Genomic DNA, 24,659 nt, shown 5'->3' on the forward strand with positions numbered 1-24,659 from the left:
GTGGAGTGTAGCCCGTGGCTCTTTCCCTTGTTTCCTGCTTCTGTATTTGTGGGTGCCCCAAGCAGGGCCGCCTCGTACTTCTGGAACTCGGGGCTCCAATCCGACCATCCCACGTGGGTCCCTGGGGAGCTGGTGGCCAGAAGCTGGGGGGCTGAGACCCCGAAGCAGTGGAAAGTGCTGTCAGGTTCTCTGGAGACACTGCAGTGGGGCTGGGGGTCTGTCCCTCACCCTGGACACGATGTTCCAGGACCTTGTGGACCCTGGGGTCATGCGGGAAGAGAACAGAGCACAGAGATCCTTCAGGGCACACGGGGGGTCAGTCCCTTTCCCCACCTGGCTCCGGTTATTAGCCTGAAACCCAAATCATTGCATTTGGAGGAGAAGTAATCTGCGTAGTTTTGCCCAAACCCGCTTTGGTGCTCAGGGGTGCGGCCTCTCGCGAGGCCCAGGCGACCCGTCGGACCCTCCTGCCAGCTCTTGCTTTGGTTTTATTGAATTGGTTCTTCGGCTGAAGCAACTGGTCCAGAATCTTCTAGTTGAGTGGCTACTTCAATGAATAACAGCACAGTATTATTCAGAACAGAAGCCGGTCTTTGAACGTTGAATATTAATGCTGCGGAGAGTACGCTAAGTGCAGAGCGTTCTGCTGACATTTGGAAGCTATTTAAAGAACATAGAGGTTTGGTCATTGAAGAGAAGAGCCCGCACGGAATAACACTCCTCAGGAAATAGCTCGAGCTGCTCGTAAATGTATTTTAAATCATCTCGCTTTGAAGATGAAGCCCCAAGACTTCATTGAAAGAAATCCATCCGCACCACGTAATGATCAGGGCCTTTGTCAGGTGGGCAGGGGCCTGGGCGCTGACCCTGGCTGGGCCGGAGAGGGGGTGCCGGGCCCTCACCTGCGGCTCAGCCTCTGTGTCCGGGGCCCCGAGCGTTCAGCGCTTGGAAGAGGTTGCCGTGGGAAGGAGTGTCTCACCCAGGCCCGGCCGACTCTGCTGCAGGTGGAAGGGCTTATTCCTCACAGCTTCCCAGACCCTCTCTAGGCTCGGGCACCCACAGGAAGGGCACGCGAGTCCCAGGTGTGTGCGGCCGAGGCACCAGCTGCCCTGCCCTGGGGATGGCAGCGCCCTTGACCTGGAGCCAGGGGCCCCTGCTCCCTGCCCCCCAGGCTCCCGCAGGAGACTCAGCCTCCGCAGAACCGACTCGTCAAGTCTGTGTCTTCCTTCCTGCCCACGTTAGCTAGAGTTTAAAAAACATATCTAACGTGTAAGTAAATAAACCAACACGCAAACACGTTACCTGACAGGTTTGTGCCCCACACGGGTTTTTCTCTTTGAAGGGGAACAGCTACCTGGGCAGGTGTGCTATCCCCTGGGCTGAGCCCCCTGGCGTGTGTCCAAGAGCCTGGATTCTCCTCCCCTCACCCTTCCACGTGCCGTCCCTGTTAACGACTCCTGTCAAACACGCGGGGCTTCTCCTTCAGTTCAGCAAGAAATAAAGTCATAATTTGGAGGGACCTCTAATTCTAACACTTGCCACATTTGCTTTTGCTAATTGTTAGTGTAACTCAGCTGCAGTTGCAGTTAAAAAAAGAAGGGAACTAGGTAACCTTGACATCGTGACTCCTAGCATTGAGTATTTTGGAGCAATTGAGAAAAGAAATGACACCTCAGAAAGGGGTAAAAACGCAGGCGTGCTATTTTCGGTGCACGCACTGTTCTTTCTCTGTTTAGTATTTTTTGGCATGTCTTCAAAAAAAAAAGCCCGAATGTGAGCTGGGTACGTTCTGTAATTAGTCAAGGAGAGATGGCAGGCTCTGGTTTTAGAGGCAGAGCACAGGGGCCCCCGGCTGCACGGCCACCCGGCCGCGATGGGGGGGTGACTCTGACCAAGGACGCCGGCCTTATTGCGGGCCTGATGTCTTCACAGGTAGACAGTGACACCATATGGAACGAGGTCCACTCGTCAGGGGCAGCCCGCCTGGCCGTGGGCTGCGTGGTGGAGCTGGTCTTCAAGGTGGCCACAGGGGAACTGAAGGTCAGTGCGGACCAGCGGGAGGGGTCCTGGGAGGACACAGCCCGGGGGTGGGGGGGTAGGAGGAGGTGGGGAGGGACAGCCCGCCCGCTTCGCTCCCCCTCTGGACAGGCACCTGGTGGCTGTGATGGGGAGTACGGGCGGACCCAGCTCTGTCATCACTGTTGAACCCAAGGGGACTTTTCCCACGCTTGTGAAAACACGTGTAATGATACAGCATTTCTCAAAGAATTCGATCTCGGGAACATGCTACGTTCTTACAGTGGCTGAAAAGTCCCGAAGAGCTTTTGTCTTTATGAGTTGCGTCATCAGCCTGGACCACTCACTAGAGTTTAAAACGGGGGCTTTTAAAATATTTATTAATTTAAATATAATGATAAGAGCTAGTCGCTCAGCTGGACTCTCACACCTGCTTCTGCTTCCGTGTCTGGTGACGTGTTGTTTTAGTTGAAGCACACGAAGAAAATCTGGCCTCGCGCAGGTGCAGAACTGGGGAAGGGGGGGTATTTTCATAGCTTTTCCAGATAATGTGGGCATTCTTCTTTGACGCTTTGCCAAAATTCAACAAGTGGCAGCTTCTTGAAGATGCGTTGCAGTGTGGCCCCTAGAACAGCATCAGCGAGCTTGTCCTCCTGTGCGAGAAATTCCGTCGGCCTCGCACGTGGAGCCGCTCATTTATCCTGACGTTTGCACAGTGCGTGGTTGTTTGGAAATAGGGACTCACTGGATCACGTAGGTCTTCCAAATCTGGACACATTTTATTATACGGCGTCCAAAGCACCACCAATCTTTGAAACCATGAATGTCACCACCCATCTCATCAGGAAGGTCTCAGTGCTGGGAAGAGCTGGGCCGAATGCAAGTTGTCCAGAGTTCTCGGTTTCACGGGAAAGCTCAAATCCCACCCCTGACACAGCCACTGTCTGTCGTTTTCGTTGAGGTGACAGCCCTGCGGGTTATTTGCACGCCTCCCCACCTCTTTGCACGGGTGTTAAAAAGACGTCGAGGTTTAATGAAATTGATAAGTTTTACTGCTTCTTCGGGGCACTGACACGGAGCTTCCTTTTCCCTGCAAACGTGTGTGCCCGGGCCTCCTCCTGCTACCGTACCCGAAGGCCACCCGCCATCGCTGCCCGCCGCCGGTCAGCTCTCAGCTCCGCGGGAAGGGCACAGAGCCTTGGGGTTGCTATGCAAAGGCCCCCGGGGCACGGGACCCCTGGGGCCCACGTCCCCATGCAGAGCCGCAGCGCTGGGTCCTGTGCAGGAGAGGGGAGATAGTTGGCAGCGCCAAGCGTGCCGAGGCGGGGCTCCCACTAAGTGTGCCCCCCCGTCCCCCCCTGAGCTGGTCTCTGCAGCCGGCTGGGTACACTTCCCACGCCCGGTCAGCATGGTCCGCGACCCATGGGTCTCTGTTACAGACCTCGATCGCACGGCTTCCTGCGCTTGTGAGACCCGGGGTGCCGGTCTAAACCGTTTTTATTATGGTGGCTGCAGGATGGTTTGCGGATGGTTCTTTTAAAGCATAAGTGACTCAGGGGTCCTAAGCAGGGGTGGGGACTGAAGCTCCTCTCCATCCTCTGAGAGTTTCTTTCTAAGCGTTAGTGATTGTTTTCTGCCTCGCTCAGTCCCCTGGGAACTGAGCTGCACTGACAGCAGAGAGATTCACGTTAAGGCCAAACTAGGGCACAGCATCTGTGCAGCGGCCGAGCCTTCTCCGTTTCATCTGCGTCCAGGGCTCCCGTCAAGCTGCTTCCTGGGGAGGCTGGTTACGATCAGAGGGGGGCCGCGGTGCCCCTTCCACTCCTACCCTGCTTCCCCAGCTGAGCAGCTCCCAGCCTTGCCAGCAGGCTGTCAAAGATAGAAAATCGGGGACGGACTCACCTTTTATCTTAGTAATTTGTGATAACCAGCAGGGCTCGTTCAGAGAAGGGACCTAGATGTCTTTGAAGTGCTCACAGCCAGCCCTGTATCCTTCCCTACGTCTGTGCGCCCGCAAGGCAGCTGGAAACCATGTCCTCACGCACACTCTGCCTTTCCTCACTGACCTGAAACCAATCTTTTGTCCCCATGTCTCCTTTTTGGTGTCGCGCGTAGAATGGCTTTGCCGTGGTCCGCCCCCCAGGACACCATGCGGAGGAGAGCACGCCCATGTAAGTACACACACGGTCACTCTCGGGCAGGGGACTTGAGGCATTCTCGAGCCTGCCCGTGCACGGTCCCCGAGAGGCCGGTCCAGCAGGGCGTAACTGTACGTGCAGCTCGAGTTGGTTAGGGTTGGTCCCGGTGAAGAGATGCAGGGGGCGGCGCGTGGAGGTGTGCAGAATGGGAGGCCGTGTGTGCAGAAGCGAGTCCAGAGGAGTCGTCTCGTTGTCAGGCCTGGGAGAGGGAACTTCAGCTGCCCCAGAAGGAGTGCTCGTGGTGCTTCCTTGCTCTAGAGCTTTAACAGTCAGGCCTCAGGTCTGCTCACGTGTGGCCTTCCAGCTGACCTGCTCACGGCAGGAAGCGCGGGGGCAGTGCTGGACCGGGAGCCTGGCTTTTGGCCAACGGGCGGCGGAGCCCTCGGCTGCCTCGAATCCCCAGTGAGGGCGTCGGGGCCGGGCTTCAGGAAGGGACCCTTCACCGTAAAGGGAGCTGTCGTCACCACCGTGCGGTCACTCCCTGGCCCGGAACAGTCCACGTGACCGAGGGGCGGGCGCTGATTGTAGCATTTCGCTGAGGTCACCTTTCTAATTCGACTCTGAGCTGTCAGATATTCTGAAGGGTGGGCGCAGATGGACCGAGATGGAATATGGAGGGACACGTCCGTGGAGGCACTTAGAGACCGCACAGTTCGGCCCTGGGGCCAGCGCGGCCAGAGAGGCGGTGGCTGCTGGGACGCGAGGCTTCCCGCCGGGCAGCCTACAGCCCGAAAACAGACCCACCCGGGCTTCTCATTTTCTTTGGTGATTCAGGCAAAGGGAAATTCAGGTTCAGGAGATTTTCATTTTTACTTGACTCACTTTCTCAGCTCGTTTTTCCCGTTCTCTCAGAGACCCTCTAGAATCACTGTTATACATCTTAGACTATGGAAAGACGCGCAGTGAGAAAGTCAAAAGAGTAACTTCCGTGTCTGTGGGCCTCGGTGCCTCTGACAGGTCGGTCAGTGCGTGTTCTGGGAGACGTCCTGGGGGCATAAAGTGAGATGGACTCTCTCACCCTGGGAGCGCTGGCGGCCTGCACGCAGGGACCGTGTGTGTGTGTGTCAATGATCAGCATCAGTTAACGTTTCCAAACCGCCTTCTTAGACCCTCGTGGGATTCTAGAATGTTCTATCGCACGTTGAATAAAAACTAATCAGAGCCCGGAATTTGTCTCTATTCCTCCTGATTCTCACCTGCCAGGGGGTTCTGCTACTTCAATTCCGTGGCTGTCGCAGCCAAGCTTCTCCAGCAGAGGTTGAGTGTGACCAAGACCCTCGTGGTGGACTGGGTGAGTGGCCCGTCCTTGTCTCCCCCGCGGACAGTGGGAGGCGGAGACGAGCTTTCCCATCTCCACTGGCCATGGGATTTGGGGGCCTTACCTTTCTGGAAACTACCTCAGAGATGCAGAAAGTAAAAGCCCAAACCTGTTAGGAGTCTGTCTGACAGCTCCAGCCAGCCGATCCTGCCAATAACCCGGCTCCTGAAGGGTCTAGAAATAGGCCTGTGGTCGAGGGCAGCAGCCGAAGGGCAATCCTTGCAAAACCTCGCTGGGAGGTGGGGGTGCAGGAAGGGGTGGAGCCTGGGCCTCGACAGGGATCAAGGGTGTGGCCCGCCCTCCCCAGCCAAGCGGCAGCTTTGCATCACTGTCACTCCCGGTGTAAAGGCCCTCCCTGCTTCTGCAGAGGGGAGCCAATTGACACTGGTTTAACCTCCTTCCCATTTTCCCTTGGGAGGGGCCACATCTGACAATCCCACTGCCTCAAAGGTAAACTCTATGAAAAATGCTATAGGATAACTGAACTCCAAAAATAGGTATACGGAGTCTTATGCTGGACATGGGGATTCTAGGTGTTCACGTTTTTCTTCTTTTTTAAGCCGTATATGGAGGGGGCAGGGGGAACATTCTCTTTGGTATTTAAGATTTATTTCATCATTTTTTCTAGTTAAAAAGATCAGGTACATTGGGTGGGATTATCTTTTATGCTGCGAAGTCCTCCTTTGGGAAAAGAAACACCAAAACACAGCCCAGGACACCCCCAAGCTACGGGCGGCGGGCACTGGTCAAGGGGCCCTTGGGTGCCACGGCCGCACAGCGTGGACTGCGGAGCCCAGTGTTCACACAGCCGGTGCCTTGGCCCCAGGGGGCCTTCCCTTAGCGCCCCTTGTGGAGCAGTCAGAGATGCTGGGCACGTATAACAGCTGAGTGCTGGAGAAGGTGGGCGTGCCTGAAGCACTGCGGAAAGTGGGTGATCCGTCTGGTGCTGTCGCAGAACCGCGTGTACGGGCTCCGCTGTCACGTGGAACAGCGCACAAGTGGTGCGTGAGTGCCAAGGCCCTGGGGTGCGCCCCTCGGCGGCGGTGGGCCTCAGTGGGATCCAGCTGGTTCCTCACTTGCAGCTGTCCTTCCACTTTTCTGTAATGAGCACAGAGAGCTCTCATAAATAGGGTAAGGATTCTAAGCAGTTCCCCGGGGTTTAAAATCACAGACTCGTGTGAGGCCCTCAAGGGTGCACGCCCTATGCAGCGGGCCACCCGCTTGTGTGGTTTCAACACGTGGTCACTGTGATTTGGAGAAGCGGTTCGTCGTTCCTGTTTGGGCCCTGGCACCCCCATCGCTCCACCCCGGGGACGGTCTCCCGTGTACCCCAGGGTCCGGTGCGGAGCAGGTGAGCGGCCGTGGTCAGCGACCTCCCCGGCCCTCACCCGCCAGGCTGTGACAAGAAATTAATCGAATGACTTTGCCTGGAAAGTCGCGGCCTCCGGGGAGGCTGAGACACCCGCCAAACCTGCCCCATGGGGTGCCGCGCGGCGAGGAGGATGCCGCCTGGGGCCTCTTCCTTCTCTTCCCAGGGCCCCAAGGGCCCCGAGCTACGGGGCTGATCAGCCAGGGCCTGAGGGCACCTGCGCTGAGTCAGCCCCCGCCCCTGACCAACCCCCCGCCCTTCCAGGACGTGCACCATGGGAACGGGACCCAGCAGGCCTTCTACAGTGACCCCAGCGTGCTGTACATCTCGCTGCACCGCTACGACGACGGGAACTTCTTCCCGGGCAGCGGGGCACCTGACGAGGTGAGCGGGGCTCCATCCCGTGCTGGGCCTTGGAGGGGGCGTGAGAACAGGTGTGGCCACACCTGCAACGCAGAGCAAGGGCTCCCAGCGGGGATGGGGGGCAGCCGTCAGCCTCGATTCCATCACGTGTGCCCACATGGGCTTTATCTTGTTCCAAGTAAAGATGGAAAACAGGAGAGCATTCTGGTTCTAATCCAAACAGACTGCAGGATTTATGAACGGGTGGGAGTGGGGTGCCCTTGTCCTGCAGAAGAGGCTGCTGTGTGCAGTCACAACGCATCTCCAAGCCACGCCTTTCGTCCTGTCCCTTGGGTGGGGGCCGTCCTCTCGCCTGTCCGGTGCCACACAGTGGGTCCCGGAGTGTCAGGATCCTGTGGGACACCCCGATGCCCCAGCAGAGCCCCACACTCTGAACAAAGAGGCCCCGACAGTGGGGAATCCCACCCAAGGAAAAAGGATCGTCTGCCTCTGGATCTCCTTCTGGGAAGGAAGTTGGGAAGGACAGCCTTGCTCGCAGGGCCCTGTGGGCGCACATTGCTGGGCCCTCCCCTGGGCAGGGCAGCCCCACACGCTCCACCCGTGGAGGGGGATGGGGGCCCTGCCTCTGAAAATGCTCCATCGTAGAAGGCAGTGTGTCGGGGCCTTGGGGACCCGGGCGGGCTAGGGGCGCACCGGCAGGGCCGCCGGGGTCATGGTCTGTGACGCTCATCTCTCTCCCCCATGCAGGTGGGCACGGGGCCCGGCGTGGGCTTCAACGTCAACATGGCTTTCACCGGCGGCCTTGACCCCCCCATGGGAGACGCAGAGTACTTGGCGGCCTTCAGGTAAGAGTCCTGGCTTCCTGCTCCATGGGGCATTTGAGGAACAATCGGGAATTCCCCGACGGTGGCTCCAGCTCTTGCGGGGTTTACTGTTTTCCTTTGACCTTCATCTTCCGTCGTGAGCAAGCCCCCCACCCGCCCCCCGCCCCCCGCCCGACACGGTCCCCGGGCAGGGCCCTCAGTGCCGTGAGCATGCGCCTGCAGGGACCAACCTTTCTGTCTCTGTGTTTTGGAGGAACGGGCTCTGGGGCTTCTCCCAGTTTGCTCTTTAAGCCAAAGGTGGCATCTTCAAGTCTGTCTTCTCACCTTCTGTCTGCAGTGTTCCTGTCTTGTGCATTAAATGAAAAACAGGAATCTGTCTCGCGTCTTAACAGTAAGAAAGTGATGGAGACCGAGGCAAGGTGTCAGAAAGTGTTAGGTTAATGAAAAGCGGGTGCTCGAATCTGAATGGGCTCATAATCTCCTAATTTTTCTTGCACGAAACCTTTTGTGAGATAATGGGAAACAGAAATAAATATCCCTCCTTTATCGACATAAAAATCGAGAGACGACTCCCCATTCATCCCGGTTCCTTCACGTTATGCGGGGCCGGTAGACTCCGGCTGCAGGGTGATGTTGTAAAACACAGTGTTTGCCTTTGTCGTCACATGGTGATTTCTGCTTTGATCTGGGCCGGATTGAAGGGATTCCTGTGGCCAGAAATGGGTGCTCAGAGCACAGGTTTCCTTCTCCTGCTGGAGGAGGAGCAAGTGGCCTGCGGGTCAGCACCTGCCCAAGTGCGGGTCCCAGGGGCCCTCGGGAGGAGGGGAGCTCTGTTTGGTGGTGAAGCCGACAGACCTTCAGTCTTTGTTAAAAGCACTGTGTCTGCACCAGGCGTTGGAATCCCATGAAGCTTCCAGAGGACTTTTCTCCCTTTTCCCTTTGACTACGTGCTCTTCCTTTCCTGCATGCAGGCGTGTGTGGTGTGTGTATGTGTGATGCCCACGCCTCTGTGTGGACACGTGTGCGCCTGTGTTGTGTGTGTGTGTCTGTGGGTGCGTGTGCACGTGTGCGTGTAAGCACAAGTGTGTCGTGTCTGGCGGGTGAGATTCCAGCAGAGGACACACCCGTAAGTTTGGCCGAGGACCCTACCTCGTGCTGGGGCGCGGGGGGGGAGCAGAGGTCATGGGTCACGTGACCCCTCGCAGCGTCTGCTTCCCTCATCTGGAAACTGGGTCCTGGTCCCCGGCCTCCGGGTGGGTGTCCGGGTCTGGTGAGGCAAAGGCCTGGCCCCAAGGGTGGCTCGGCCGACATGAGGCCTCTTCCCCAACCGCTTAGTTCATAGAAATAACGGCTCGACAATGAAGCTGGTCTGTGCAAATAGGAGTCCATCACCTCCTTAGAAGGCCTGCCCCGGTCATCGCCTGGACCGCTTTTTCCTCTGATCTCAGTGGTTTCATTTTGTTGTTTGTTCTTCCTCTTGATCAGACGTAATGTAATGTTGACATTTGCCCTCCCTTATTTAGGGGAGAAGGACTCCCCCAAACGGATACCACATCTGAAAGCTGCTCGTGTACATAGTTAAGTATCAGCTTCAGGAAATCTGAACCCACCATCACTGGCCGGGGTTGTCACTGCCTGTCCTGAGGTGCCCTCCGGCCACCAGCACTTTGTCACCTCCCCCAGGAGAACCGGCCCTCTTAGGGGGCTTCCTTAGAGGTAAAGGGTCTGGACTCCGTGTAAGAGGCATAGATAGAGCCCGAGTGAACTCTGGGGCCTCGGGGGACCCAGTGTCACTGAATTCTGGTGAAGGCAGAGAAGGAGGAGCTTTCTTTAAACTGTGGATTAAAGCGATAAAAACGGTGGTTCTCTCTTCCTTCAGGCCAGGCTCCGACTGGATCGGCCCCCAGGGCCTGTCTCAGTGTGCACTGGGCACTCTGATCGGGGTGGAAAGGCCCGCACCCGGCCCAGCGGGCAGGCGAGGCGGGTCCTGGAGGTCCCCCCACCCCGCCACCCCGCCAGCTTTGAGATGGACCTTTCACTCTGAGTCTCTGTTGACATTCCGTTTTAGTCTTCTGCCAGGCATGTACACGATGACGCCCTATCAAATGAACTTTGTAAAGCTCAGATAGCCTCTTTGAAAAGGAAAATTGTTTCAGGATTTTTTTTTATTGATTTTAATGTAAAGTAGCACTTTGAAGTTTACGATTTATGGTTCCCTGGGCATCGATCGGATGGGGGAAGGAGGGTCAGGATCCGTTTTCCCTCCTTCTGCCCCGCTCCCCGGGGGCCCCAGGCCATGCGTGCCTTCATGCTTTCGAGGCAGCACCTTGTGCTCAGACCCACGCCTGCCTCGTTGCATTTCAGGAGATCAAGCCCGAGATGAAGAAGAGATAAGAAAATTGCCCCTAATGAAATCCAGAGGCAGCCGCACTTTCTCCTGGGCTTGGAGACTTGTAGGAGAAAAGGGAACCTTAATTCAAACCAGCCAGGCCAGCGGCTTTGAAGTTTGCTGAGCAGGGCTGAGGCCTCCGGGCCAGGAGATAATGATGCACTTTTCTTAACCCCTCACTTACCTGCCGCCCGGCAGTGCAGAGATGGAGCTGGGATTGTTCGTGCTCTTAGGTCGTAGTTTGGGTTTAAATGCGATATCATAAAGGTTATCAGAGATGGCGGTGAAGCTGGATATTCGAGAGTGGAAGCTTTAATCTCTTAGTGAGTGCGAGTTGCCTTTAAACTGAGCAGCTGGGCAGGTTCATTTCACTTACCCTGACCTTTCCAGCCTGGCACGAAGGTCGAGGCTCTTTTGTGTCTTACGATGAGGTGTGTTTTGGGTTTTTTTAACAGGTTTTTTCTGTTGTGCTAAAGTATATATAAAACACACTGTTTGAACCACGTGCGAGCGTACAGTTGGGTGGCGCTGGCTGCATTCACGATGGCGCATCTGTTCCAGGAATGTTGTGCCCCGGGGGCCCAGCGCTCACTGCTGTGAAGATATTGACTTGAAAACTGCTAGAGGCAATTCTGTATCTCTTTAAGGGCATCCACGTCTTTTCCTATGTAGAGAGTTTGTCTGAGGACATTCTGCAGTGATTTTAGAAGCAAAAAAATATTAGCTAAAAACTCAGAGTTTCGCAATCCCGTGTTCAGCAAGCCGTCACTGTACCTGCATAAAAGGGGGCACACGCGGTACCGTCCTCGTGGGTGGCAGAGCCCCGAGCAGGTGAGGCGGGCATGTGATGATGGAGGGGGACTCACACCTGCCCGCAGGTGAGGGAGCTTCCCGGCCAGGCCCCGGAGGAAGAGCCGGCATGGGGTGTCGGGGAGGGTGACGTGCCCGCAGGAGCAGGCCTGACGGTGGAACCCGCCTGTCTAACCCCGACGGTTCTGGAGCCTTCGAGGGCCTGGCCAGCACGGTCACCAGCAGTCTCACAGCAGCTCGGTGACAGGCTTGGTCCTGGGAGTGGGGGGACCACGCTGGGTCGCCTAGGCGAGCCCAGGAAGGTTGAGGGCACCTGGCTGGGACGGGGAGTAGGGCGGGGGGTCCAGCAAGGTCTCAGGGCACTGGCGTGGGAGGAGGGTGGGCACGCCAGGAGGGGCGGGCTCCAGGTGGGGCTCGAGACCCTCAGCCTTAGCAGGTTTTCACGCAGAAAAGCCGGAAAGCGTTCCCAGCGTGGCAGCTGGGCGGCCACTGGCACCCCAGGAAGGACAGCCTTGGGGGGGATGGGGCGGGGACAGAATGTGCTGGGTACGGAGCGAAAGTGTTGTGGGGAGAAGAGACAGCGAAGACTGCGGTTCCAAGCACCTGGTTGGGGAACAGCTGGGGGTGCAGGCGGGCAGGTGAGCATCCCCGTGGGGCGGCGGGAGAGGTCCGGGAGGTGCCTGGTGGGTCGCCGCCCGGCCCTGCAGAGACCCGCTCCTCAGGCTGGGGTGGGTCGCAGGCCCCTCGGCAGGCTCACCGCCTCTGGCATTCGTTCCCGGGGCACGCGAAGGGAAGGAGTGCCGAGTGCTGGGGGACTAAGGGAGCAGTGGGGGGGGCTGCGTGCTCTGAGAGCCTCCGTGCCACCTGTGTGAAGGCCCGAGGATGGTGCCTGGCGGTGGTGGGAGGCTGGGCGGGCACGGGGCCTCCTGGGGGGCGACGGGAGGGACCTGGAGTGCAGGGGCGGGAGGGGGCAAGGGTACGTTAGGGTCTGGAGTAGGCATGCACCCACCCCCCTTCCAGGAGGCTGCAGGGGCAGGGGGAGGAGCGTCCCCACCTCAGCAGGTGGAGGCGGGGTGAGCCGAGTGCGAGGAGACCCGCGGCCTGTGGGGCAGCAGCTCCGGAGTGGGAGGGGGGCCGTGGGCAAGGGCGGCCGGGCCTAGAGGGGCAGGAGCGGGGACGGCGTCCACTGTGGACGGGTTTCAGCCTGCCCACCAGGTCCAGCTCTGTCCCGACAGGCCGTGGCATCGCCGTCCGGGCGGCCAGGCCCGGGCCGCTGAGTTCCCGTCATCACCGTCTTTGTTCTGATTCTGACTCGCAGCAGAGTTTGGCTGCTGGACGAGCAGGTGCTCCAGACACTCGCCAGGCGGTCCTGGTGGAGAGGGGTCTTGAAGGGACGCGGGGGACCCCAAATCAGGGAGGCTCAGAGGCCATGCCCACCGTGCAGGTGTGTGGAGATCCCAGATCCCAGAGGGAACACACCTGCCCTCGCCCTGGCCCTGAAAGCAAGAACCTGCACAACGTACAGCAAAAGAAAGTTCTCAACGATCAGAATGCTGTGATTATTGCAGCTGTGTTGTCAGGTACCACCCAGGCCACAGCCTCCTGTAAAGCCACCGCTGGTAGCCTCTGCCTGGTGCTTCCAGCTCACGGGCGCTCTCCCGGCTGGGGATGCATAACTGCGAGACCAGCCAAAAGCACGGCAGTGAGGGAGGAGGCCCGTGTGGGTGAAGCTTCCAGGGGCCAGTGTGTGTGGACCATGCCTCCGGGGCGCTTGGAGGGGCAGCAGGGACCCAGGGGCAGCGACCCGGCCTGAACCCCGGCTCCGGTGGAGGCCCCGGCGTGGGTGACCACAGCCCCCAAAGACAGCGCCTCGGCCCGCTGGCCCCGCCAGGCTGTGCCCCCAGTGCGTGCGGACCACCCGTGCGGTGGGTTTTGTGCAGGGCCCTGGTTGGGGGATGAATCGAAAGTTCCTTTCTTTCTAGAAGTTGAAGCAGATGATTGAATCAGCTCTTGCGTTTAGATTCCACTGTGAGTTTTGGAGATGGCGTGTTGGTACGCCCCATAATCTGATCACCTGAGGTCATAGGGTGGCTTGTAAGAAACGATTCTGGGAGCTGTAAGTGCCCCATAGCACCACCTGGCACTGCCACCTTCCCGGAGCGGGAACTGGCTCGTCAGAGACATCCGCCCCATTGCCCAGCCTGCCCCTCAGCGGACGCCCAGCCCAGCTTTTCCCCGTGGCAACCTGGCCGCAGGTGTGGCCCGGCCGGCGAGCTAAGGACAGAGGGGCGGGCACAGTGTGGTGTCCGGAGCAGAGGCCCCAGGATCGGGCCCAGAGGAGGCCTCAGGAGGGCGACGGGCAGCTGCACATGTGGGTTGCACGGCTCTGCCCACCTGAGCTCCACCCCCGGCATGAGCCCCAGGGGTGCAGAGGCTCTGGGACACACGCTGCTCGTCCCTACAACCATCTCCTCCCCGCTTTCCCACTCGGAGGGCTGCACCCGGCCACCTCTTCTCTCGGGGATTGGCGCATTTGCCTCCTTGTGAGCGGACGACCAGTGGTCTGCTACCCTGGGAAGCTCCCAGCCCACCCCTCTCTGCCCTCGGTTGCCCTGCAGAAGGCCACAGGGGACCCCAGGGACACACTCACCTTAAAGCAGTGGTTTGAGAGAAGGCCTCCAGCAAATACTCACATCTTATTATTTTCAGGCTAAGCTGTCCCTTAGAATGTCATTCTAGAAATAAAATGTAAGGCCAGTTTCCCTTTTCTTCTGCAGAGCCTAGTAATCGGTGGTGCGCTTTCAGCTTCCCTCCGGCCCGAGGGTCCTGGGTGGGCGATGCTGCAGGGTTTAGAAGGCAGACCGGTGGGATTGTGAGGAGGGCCGCCGTCAGCCCTCTTCTCACCTGCAAGGAGGCCAAGTCCCGTCGAGGGGAGGTGACATTTGTCGGGGCTCAGGGCTCACTGCAAATCAGTGCTGGAGACCCACTCGGCACACGCCTGGCATACAGCACCATTTCAGATTTTCTTACTTTAGGAAGTGTTTGGGATTACAACCTAGAGGGTCCCAAATCAGGAAAAGGCAGTGAGTACGTGTGTACACGTACATCAGCTGTCTCAGCTGCTTACGCTCGTGCCTGACGATGTACCCACACCTGCCACCCTGCGCGCGCGCGCACACACACACACACACACACACACCCCCTACCACACACCCACACATGGGATCAACTGTGCTTTACAGTTCGTTATGATTGGCTTTGGGGTGAAGCCACACACCAAGCACAGACACCAGAGCCCCTCTTGGTATTAACTTCCTTTAATGATGATGATTCTAACAGGGCTGTTTTTTTAATTTTGTGGGGGGTTAGAAATGCAGTAGCTCAGCGATACTTCAAAGCAGAGAACTAAAGCCCCCCCGCGTGAACTTGCTTCAAAACGGCTGCCGGAGCTCTTGGTGAATGAGCTGGTGTCTGCCTTGAGATGTCTGCGCTTTTCATTGAAAAACGGTCTTGGCTTTAAAATCCATACCGAGACCACGGCTGAAACTGGCCTCTGGCCTGAAGACAAAGTTTATGTGACAAGAACTTCATTAAAATAATTGAAAACCAGCCTCCCTGGAATGATGGAGGTCCTTGTGGAGGAGCCCCGCCAGGTCCTCACGGGCGGACGGTGGCCTGTACCTTTGGGAAGACAGACCACATCTGCTGGGCGTGGAGATGAAAGAGGACAGTTCTTCCTGGATCCCCGAGGCATTCTCTCCCTCCTCCCTGCCTGGACCAGGAATTTCCCCACTTCCGGCCCCCGTGGCAGGATTGTTAACACGTACTCCAGGCCTGCTCTGACCCAGATGCTGTGTTTAAAAGACAGCGCTCTTCTCTACTTCGTGTTTACAGATTCTGGGAACGTTTGTGACAGCGTCCCAGTGGCACAGAGAAACATTAAAAGCTGGGGCTGTTGTCATGCGTGGTAGAACTTTACCAGAGTTGTAATGACAGGAGTCTGGAGCGAGGTTGGCAAACTGCGGCCCATGGGCCGAGTCCCAGCATGTGGTTTTTGTTTTTGTTTTTGCGGTACGCGGGCCTCTCACTGTTGTGGCCTCTCCCGTTGCGGAGCACAGGCTCCGGACGCGCAGGCTCAGTGGCCATGGCTCACGGACCCAGCCGCCCTGCGGCATGTGGGATCTTCCCGGACCGGGGCACGAACCCGTGTCCCCTGCATCAGCAGGCGGACTCTCAACCACCCAGCATGTGTTTTTTAAGTAAAGTTTTATTGGAACACAGCCACGGCCATGTGCTCACGCATCATGTGAGGCTGCTTTCCCGTGACAAGGGTGGTGGTGAGACCACGTGGCCCAAAGACGGAAATACTCTCTAGCTCTTGGCAGGAACGCTTTCCAGCCCCTGGTCTAGAGTCACACGCCGTGTCCCAGGGCCCCCAAAGCGGGGTGTGGTCCCTGAGGCACAGAGCCTGGGTCCTTTGAAGCTGCTTTTATTGGCTGTGCAGAGACAGTTCCGGAGGAAACTGAACTGGGTGCAGCCTCAGAAGAAAGAAAAATAAAAGCAGGGAGATGTCGAAAGGCCCACCTGGGCCGTGGCTCCCTGCTTCCGGAGGTGGGTTTCTTGGTGGGCAAAGTGCCAGGCGTGCGGTCGGTGCGGGTCTTCATGGCAGAGACTCGACCAGTGCCTGACCCACCGCAGGACAGACGCTCCCTGGGAAGCGCCCCTGGGGTCTCCCAGCACCAGGTGGTGCATGGTCCCTGGAGCCGGGCCGGGGCGTCCTGGCTCCGCACCACGGATCCTGCAGAGAAGGACGGCTGGGTTTTCACCTGTGTGTGGCTCTCTGGGGCTCTCGGCCCTTCCACCACCTGAAATCAGAGCAATTCCTCAACAGGGTTGCATTCAGAATGCTTCCTGGATGGAGAAACATTCAGTCTTTTGAGCATTGTGTTTCTTCGGTCAGAGTTGTCTTCCGGGGTTGACTTTGCCAGCGTAAGTGGCCGTCTCACCCTTTAGTAAAAGCTGAACGAGAACCCGTGGGAGCTTTCACGGGCCGCCTTGCACCCTGTGGCCGTGGCGCTCTCTGGAGTTCGGCACGTGGGGGGACCATCAGCCGTGCCCAGTGCGCTGACGCCCTCCCACGCGGGCCTCTGAAGACCTGGGGTGGGAGGGGGCCTCAGAGGTGACGAGCTGGGCTCACGTGCCGGGGAAGCTGCGGGACGAGGGCGGCCCCTCTGTGCAGTGGCTCAGGGCAGCAGGCAGGCTTTCCGACACGCAGCGCGATGCCCAGGCTCCTCCGGCCAGGGATGGGGGGCCGAGTCGACAGAGGCTGCCAGCGCCGGCAGCCACGTGGCCCCCGCTTGGCCTGCCCTGGAGCCCAGGCCCCGCGCCGTGATCTGCCCACCCCACCCGCGTTGGGCAGGAAGGAGACGGGAAGTCAGGGATGGTTTTCCAGACGCAGTGAAGCCGGCTCAGGGCACAGACACGAGCGCCTGACTTGCCGTGGGTCTCTCCAGTCTCAGCCAAAGCGTGATTTACAGAACGAGCCGGTGCAGTTAGGCTGCGAGCTGGGGGCGCAGGGGCATCGTGTTCACAACGCTTTCCCCCCGCCTTTCAGGTAGACCCTTCCACTTGATTCCCGAATGTAACTTAACCGCTGAGCTTCTCTGTGTTTAGATTTCTAATCGGTCAGTCCTCTTAAATTTGGTCATCGGTTTTCCCTTTAGAGATTCTGTGTTAGATTTCTTTTAATTAGCCTAACACGTCCCCCTGGCCCACGAGCAGTGGGTCTTTGGTCAGTCGTCCGGAGCCGCGGTGTGGCCTGGTGGGGGGGAGGAGGCAGTGGAAGGAGAGCCCCCGCTCAGCCACGCAGCCCTGCATCCCCGGTGCTGGGCGGTGACCTCGAGGCCCTGGCGGCTGGCCTTGGTGGCCGTCCAGTCCCCTCCCCAGCTGCGTCCTCGGCTGACGCTGTGTCACCTCCTCCCGCCCTCCGCAGAACTGTGGTCATGCCGATCGCCAACGAGTTTGCCCCAGATGTGGTGCTGGTGTCGTCGGGCTTCGACGCCGTGGAGGGCCACCCCACGCCCCTCGGAGGCTACAACCTCTCGGCCAAATGTAAGTCGGGTTTGCGGGTGACCCAAGAGCATGGGGCGGGGGGTGCTGCTGTTTTGGGGATCAGACGTCAGAGGCGCTGGGCACGCCAGGCTTCCTCTTTAGTGGCAGCGGAAGGAAACTCCATGTTACATCTCACCAGAAGCACGACGCCGGCGCCCCCACAGAACGCGGGGTGAACAGCCCACGTAGACCGGGAAGCCGCCACGGGGGGCTCTGCCCAGAGGTCGTGCTGGCGTGAGGTTGTACAGCCCGCCAGCGCGGGGCCCGCATGCTGGTGCTGTCAGCCGGCGGCCGGGTCCACAGCGCTCCTGAGAGACCTGTCCTCCCACGTAGGGTGGGGGGGGTTGGGAAGGGAGACCCTCAAACCCGGGAAGACGGGCGTAGCCGGCAGCCCGTTTACTTCGGAGTCGGAGGGGAGGAGGGCCTCTGCTTCTGCTCCGTCACAGCAAATTGTGAAGAAATGAAAGCTCCGCCCCTGCCGGCCACACTGCCCGGCCCCCCGGGTGTCGCAGTGGTCCAGGTGCCTGGGGCTCTTCCGGGGCTCCTAGACGCGGCGCTGGTGACTCACGCGAGGCCCGGGGGGCCCTGTGCTGGCCGTCAGTGCAGATGGTGAAGGAGAGCCTGTCCCTCACCCCGCACGGGGAGAGCGTGGGTCCGTGGAGGAGAACGACGGAAACAAAGGGCAGCCTCTCAGAGTCCACCGCCCGGGGGTGGGGGGACGAGGGGCTGACGAGGTGACTGGGCCGAGGGCAGAAGTACCAGGGAGGAGAGCCCGACGTCGGGCCTGCTCTGCCGCCGGCCAGCCTGTGACGGGGCTAGTCCCGCAGCCTCGTTCTCCCTGGCTCCCTAGTAAACGTCAGACTGTCTGGCCGAGGGTGGTAATATCGTTACCCATCGGGCGTTTTCTGCCGGGGGAGGATGACGTGGGTGCGGTGGAAGGACTGCGGCTATCGATGAAAGCCAGGTGTCCCAGACACGGATGTACGAGAGCCCTGGAGGGGCACACGTGGTGCTGATGTGTGAGCTGGTGCTCACTCACACGCATGTGCTGGCACGTCGGCTGCCCAGAAGCCCCCGGGCTCCGGGGTGGACGTGGCTGTGCCTAGCAGCTGCCTGCTCTGCTCTTGCCTCCTGGCCTCCGCGGTTCCAGCAGGAGAGAGATGAGGGGCTCCCCCCGGGGTCCTCCCCGCCCCCAAACAGGATGGTTTGCGGCATCGTGAAATCAAAGCTCCGAAATCGTAATTCCTATTCCCAAGGAGATCAGAAAGAATCCCGAACCCAAATTCTTCAATGAATGGATTACAGTCCGGCCTGGCTTCTATCAGGCGTCTCCGTGTGCCAGCCCCTGGGTCTCTGCAGCGTGATGTGATGCACTCCTGGACGCTTTGATCCACTGCCAGGTGTCGGCGCCACGGCCCGGCCTTGCCCTCGACTTGGATCCCGTTTCCCTTGCAGGTTTCGGGTACCTGACGAAGCAGCTGATGGGCTTGGCTGGCGGCCGGATCGTTCTGGCGCTGGAGGGGGGCCACGACCTCACAGCCATTTGCGACGCCTCGGAAGCCTGCGTCTCTGCTTTGCTGGGAAACGAGGTAGGAGAACAGGAGACGGCGGCTCGGGGCCCACGCGGCTTGGGGCCGGGGCTGCCCTGCTCAGCCGTCCCCGCGGTGTCCGCGCTCTCTGCCACCCACACCTAGGAGGACTGCCACACGCCTGACCAGACCATCCAGTTGTGGCCGGAAGGAGGTGGGGAGAAAGGCAGGACCCGTTTCAAAGGCAGAGCCCATTTCTCTTGGGAAGACGGTTCAGGATCTGCCTTTCAAAGGCACTCAGCTTCATGTGTGGGTTACGGGGAGAACGCCTTCACTGGTGTCCTGCTCGTGGACGGCCGGGTCTCTGGGGCGTTCTAAGGCAAGTTCTGGGGGAGGAGTCACCACGCCACCTCGGGGGCCGGGGCCTGGGGCCCCGATTCACCGTGGCTCTCCTGCTGCTCTGACCCTCGGGAGACGCCCAGGGCTGGGCTCGGCACTGTGGCCTGACGGCCTGGGCTCAGGGGGTCGGGTCTGGACCAGGAGGGAGCACTTCTCAGGGTTCGAGGGAGGGCAGTCCACTGGGAGCATTCCAGCCCAGAGCGCCATGCGGTCCGGCCGGGGCTTCTCACGCCCACCGGTACTCCTGGTGGAGGAAGCCTCCCAGCCGCGGGGAGATGGGACAGAGCGGGCGAGGTGCTGCCGGGGTTGCTGCTGGGAACCTGAAGTTCGTGACGGGCCTGATTTGTAGGTTCCACCTTGAATTTCAGAAATGTGCTCTTCCTGAAACTTTAAATCCATCCATGGCCTTTGGACCATATACCAACCTCCTGACCCCATCAAAGGAGCCTGGGAGGGTCCCGCCCGCCCGCCCACAGCGTGGCTTTCTCTTGCTGCGTGCTGTGGTGTCACCATGAAGGTCCAAGGAGAGAGCCGCTGGTGTTCGGGCAGCGCGGGCCAAGTGCCCTGGGTCACCGGCCCAGTCTGCAGCAGGGAGGTGCCCGGGGCCCAAGCTCTCCAGACACAGAGGGCCTCGTGGGGGGCTCCGGGCCCACGCGGGGACACCCAGAGACAGCTGTGAGCCCTGCTCTCGTGCCACCCCTGGAACTCACCTCCCTCACCCCATCAGGCGAAGCGGGGCTTCTCCAGGTTCGCAAAGCGCAAGGACGCTCTCCCAGCAGGGTCAGGGTTACCTGGTGCCCAGTGGGGGTGGCCAAGTCCAGCCGTAGGACAGGTGTGTGCTTTCTGGAACAGCACCGCCGATGGCCGAGCTCAGGGGCGGACGGGGAGGGCTGGCCCCCGGCACGGAGGCCGAGAGTAGGACCCGCGGCCAGAGTCACAGGCCCGGCTCCCTGTGTGGCCACCTGCCCGTGGCTGTCCACAGCCTGGGCTCACGATGAAAGAGGACAAGGCATTAAAAAAGCAAACAAACAAACAACCACAAGATCCGAGCACTGTGAACACAGGAGTTTCCTGATGCCCGAGCCCCATAGTGAGAGCCCGGCCGTCAGCGCTGGACAAGTGGGGACACGGGCCGGAGCTCACGGGCTCCCCGGCCGTCCACTAGGACAGGCCACTGGCTGGCAACGGGGGTGTGGGCTGTGGGCTCCGGTGGGCGGGCACCAGGGATGGCTCCGTCTTCCCCTGACGACCTTTGTGTGTCGTGGATGGTGTTCATTTTAACCTAAGTCACAGGTCCTGGATCCAAGGTCCTGGTGGCATCTCTCCTTCCCAGCCGGCTGGTTAGCCGCACGCGTGAATATTCCCCAGCAAATACCCGTTTGCTTCCCAAAGCGTCCACGGCTTTTCACCTTTCCTCTCGTCGTTTAAAGCAATCTCCCCCGTAAATTTTACCAGTAGAAGGCAACTGGTTTATATATTCAAACCATCCTGAAGCCTTTTGATTTTTAGAGCCAGTTATTTTAAAATAACAATAGAGAACCCGGCTTTCAACTAGGCCTGTTCCTGCACTTCTAGCAAGAAAATGTTCTTTTACTGAAACACATCAAAAAGCAGGACGCACTAGTTTTATCAAGGTCTCTTAAAAATCTTTTTAATGCCGGGAAGTTGGACGGCGCTTCACCCCTCTGCCCCGCGGCCTTTGATGATGCTGATAACGGGGCAGCCAGCTGCGGACGGCGGCCTGTGCTGGGCGCGCCCGCCCCCGGAGCCGGCCGCCCGCGGGGGGACAGCAGAGGGGCCCCTGCGGGGCTGGGGCTGAAGGTCGGCCTTGCTCCCAGAGTCACTGTGTTGGATAGTTTGAGCTTCAAGCCATTTGCAACCCTCGGTGACAGTGAAATGTCACTTACTCAAAGTGCGTGGTGCGTGCAGACCTGCGGGGAGCCCGCTGGGCAGGGCCCAGGGAGGGGCCCTGGGCAGGTGGGTAGTCACTTCTGCCGTTACATGTCACCCCCAAGGGGAGGTTTCTTTGGGGCCAGTTCTCTGTTTAATCGTGTGGCTTTTCAGGGATAAATGCCACCCTTTCATTCAGCCCAAGTTCATGATCAGTGGAGAAGGTCACGGGGGGCCAGGTGACCCGCAGCCTTGGGGAAGAGACTTTCACGCAGGAATGTCTCTCCTTTGTCACGTCATCATGCTCTGTGAGGGTGCGGAGGGCGGCAGCAGTAGCTGCGTAGTAGACGGGGGCCGCGGAGCCCATGGTCTGCCTCCAGCCCGCCAGGCTTCTCCTCCCTCATTCGCTCCAGCTCACTGGCGCACACCTCACCCAGTGGCCGCCTGCGGGGTGCATGGGCCCAGGTGCATGGTCCAGGTGCGTGGCCCAGGTGAGGGCAGTGAGCCGCCTCCCCTCTCCGCCTAGTCTCCCAGACCCGAGCTCACCAATGTTCAGAAGCTGGGCCCGAGCCCCTGTCCTTAAAAGTCGAGGGAGCCGTGCCCACAGCGGGCTGGCCATCACGGTCACGGGGAGTAGGGGTGAGGCGCTGACTGCCCGGCCCAGCAGCAGGGCAGCTCCCAGGGCCTCTGAGCTCCGGCCCATGTCCCCACTTATCCAGCGCTGACGGCCGGGCTCTCACTATGGGGCTCGGGCATCAGGAAACTCCTGTGTTCACAGTGCTTGGCCCTTGTGGTGTTTTTTTTTTTTTTTTTAATGCCTTGTCCTCTTTCAAGAGGATTTCAGCAGTGACAAAAATACCAGTGAGACTGGCCTCGGGCCAGCAGTGGGCTGGCCGGAGGTCAGTGCAAGGACACAGAGGATGTTCTCTGCAGTGGGGGAGGGAACCCGGGCCTGTGACCCCCTCAGCTATGGGGGCAGGGCTGACACATCTCGGAAAGTGTCGTGAACATTTGGTCACTAGACTAAGTCGGCCGTGGCACCCGGCGGCTTCCCCGGAGCGTGATGGCGGAGCAGGCCGCCCACCACGCCAGTCGAGTTTCCCGGCCAGAGCCTGCGCTGCATCGGGGGTGTGGGCCGCCTGTCCCCTGGTTGGCTCCCCTGCCTCTCCCACAGGACGGGCGCTCGCCCCTTGAGAAGCTGCCCTGCGCCCTCTGCAGGCGAGGGCCCCCCCACACCGGGAGGGGTGCCCGCCTCACCGCAGCCCCCCTGCAGGGACAGAGGAGCTGGGGGGAGGGGCCTGAACCTGCCTCCCGAGCCCTGGGGATGTCGTCCTGGGTGCACACCCTCCACTGTCCGCTGAGTCTCAGTCCTTTCACCCCTTATTGAAAGGAGTCACGACGTTTAGCCCCTTATGGTTTATTTTTGCTGTTTAAACACTGTGTTGAGAACCAACCTGACCAGTTCCATAAGCCTTTGCAGTTTCACTAGAAGGGCTGTGAGAACATGATGCCGACTGGTCCCAGATAATTGCCAAGTCTGGCAGTGTCACCAGATGCAGTTCAAAGTGCCAAGGCCGTGGAGCCTGAACCGGCAGACGGGCACCGGACCCACCTCCCAGCCCTGCGGGAACCCCAAGGCGGGCGCCTCTAGGGGGAGGGTGTCACCGCTGGGCCCCGGCTGGCGCTGTGCTTCCTGAGGGCCCACGGGAGAGCTCGGGCTGGTGGGCAGCTGGTGGTCACTGAAGCCACAGGGAGTGAGCAGGCGGGGCCTCCGGCCGCTCCCGAGGGGAGCCAGCAGGAAGGCTGGGACTGAGGCTGAGGGCAGAGGACTGGGGCGGAAGAGGAGGACCGCAAACGGACCTTGGGCAACAGCCCTGGTGAGACCGCGGAAACGGTCACAGAGAGGAGGGGAGATGCGGGCGCGCAGGTAGGGACGGCCCACAGGTCCCGTCTGCTCTGACTCTCACGTGGGAGAGAGTTTGCAGGTGCGTCTGTCCGGAGGGTCTGCGGACACAGAGGAGAGCAGGTCAGCAGAGCCGGCCTGCGGGCAGTGGGTGTGGGTCAGCTGGAGAGCTACAGGGGGCCCTGCTAGACATCTTCTGTCTCCTTAAGAAGAAAGGAGGGCAGGGGCACCTGCTGGAGTGGCCGGGGGCCTGAACCTGGAGCGGGGCTGTGAGATGCGGGAAGGTTACTGCTGGGCTGGGACGGCGGCTGTGTGGCTGCCCCGAGGGGCTCTGAGGGGGCGATGGGGCGTGTGCACCTGAGGACAGGGGCCTGGGCCTACATCATCTCACAGTTTCCTGGCCGGCCCAGATACTCCCAGCAAAGTGGAGTTCTGTGTATTCTGAAAAACACAAACTCTGGCCTAGCTTCCTCCGGGATATCCTAAGGACTGTTTTCTTTGGTGCTGTAACCTCGAGATTCTTCCCACTTGCGGCGTGGGCCCTTGTAAACTACAGAGCAGGAAGCCACCTCCACACCTGCTACGACCAGCGAAGCCCCAGACCGATCCAAGGGTGCAGGGCTTTCTCGCCCTGGAGCTCGGACGTTCCCCCTGAGTGTTTTCTCACCCACTTCCCCCGAGGCCGGCTTCTTAAAGGTTGAGCTTAGGATACGCCTCCTTTCCAGTTTGGTTCTGACATCCAGCACACGAGGTACACGTGCCACAGGGCGGCTGAGGGCTCCCTGTCTGTCGCTCGGGACACGACGTTGTCCACAGCCGGCCCCCTCTTCTCTCCCAGGGGAGGCCCTCGAAGGTTCCCCAGCTTGGCGCCTTCCAGACAAAGGCGGGCGTGCGAGGGCACACGGCCCGGCTCTCTGAGCTCACGCGGCCTGGACCAGACTTCCCACCAGCTCCTTCTGGCCGAGCAGGGCTGCGGCCACCTGTTTGCTCTCCACCTGGGGCTGCTGGACGCCTCTCTGTCCTTCAGAGCTCCCCGCAAGCCGCCCGCCTCTCTGCTCCACGTCACTCTGCGGCCCCCACCCCGCTCAGCGCGCCTGACCTCCTCTCCCCACCCCTTCCCTGCCGTCTCCACTCGGGCGCCTGCATGAGCATCGCCACCCACCCCCGCCCGCCCCACAGACCCGGGACCCTGCTCTGTGTTTCCCACTAGAAAGACGCTCTGTGAGGCTGGGGGGAGGTTTGTCTGTTTTGTTTCCTGTTGGTTCTTACTGGGCTGCTCAGTAATACCTATTAAATGAAAGAATAAAATCCCAGGCAGCAGGGGATTTTGATATTTTGAGATGTGAATTCTCCCCGCTTCCCGGACGTTTTGTTGTAAGTCAAGGCTGGGAGCGTGCGAAGCCCCGGGGCCGGCTGGAGACAAGGGGCCGCCGTGGAAATGCGAGGGGGCAGACGTGGGCTCGAGGTGCTCGCTGGACGTGACCGTGGCAGAGGGTGCTGGGAGGAGGGCCAGCCGCCAGCCGCGTGTGGGTTCTGCTGG

At 59.8% G+C, this 24,659-nt stretch overlaps 1 protein-coding gene across 3 annotated transcripts in view; it reads left to right on the forward strand.

Annotated features, from left to right (window-relative positions):
• The window catches only part of HDAC4 (histone deacetylase 4), a 284,915-nt gene that overhangs the window by 249,392 nt on the left and 10,864 nt on the right, over positions 1–24,659 (forward strand). For all 3 annotated transcript variants that reach the window (XM_027116793.1, XM_027116797.1, XM_027116794.1), the window contains exons 19-25: positions 1,933–2,040; positions 4,132–4,187; positions 5,418–5,505; positions 7,166–7,285; positions 8,012–8,109; positions 17,280–17,398; positions 18,854–18,987. In XM_027116793.1, coding sequence (XP_026972594.1) covers positions 1,933–2,040; positions 4,132–4,187; positions 5,418–5,505; positions 7,166–7,285; positions 8,012–8,109; positions 17,280–17,398; positions 18,854–18,987 — 723 coding nt within the window. The remainder of the gene's footprint in view (positions 1–1,932; positions 2,041–4,131; positions 4,188–5,417; positions 5,506–7,165; positions 7,286–8,011; positions 8,110–17,279; positions 17,399–18,853; positions 18,988–24,659) is intronic.

Source organism: Aethalodelphis obliquidens, unplaced genomic scaffold (genome assembly GCF_003676395.1).
Source record: "Aethalodelphis obliquidens isolate GAN/ISIS:26980383/991018 unplaced genomic scaffold, ASM367639v1 scaffold2, whole genome shotgun sequence".
Taxonomy (NCBI): Eukaryota; Metazoa; Chordata; class Mammalia; order Artiodactyla; family Delphinidae; genus Aethalodelphis; species Aethalodelphis obliquidens.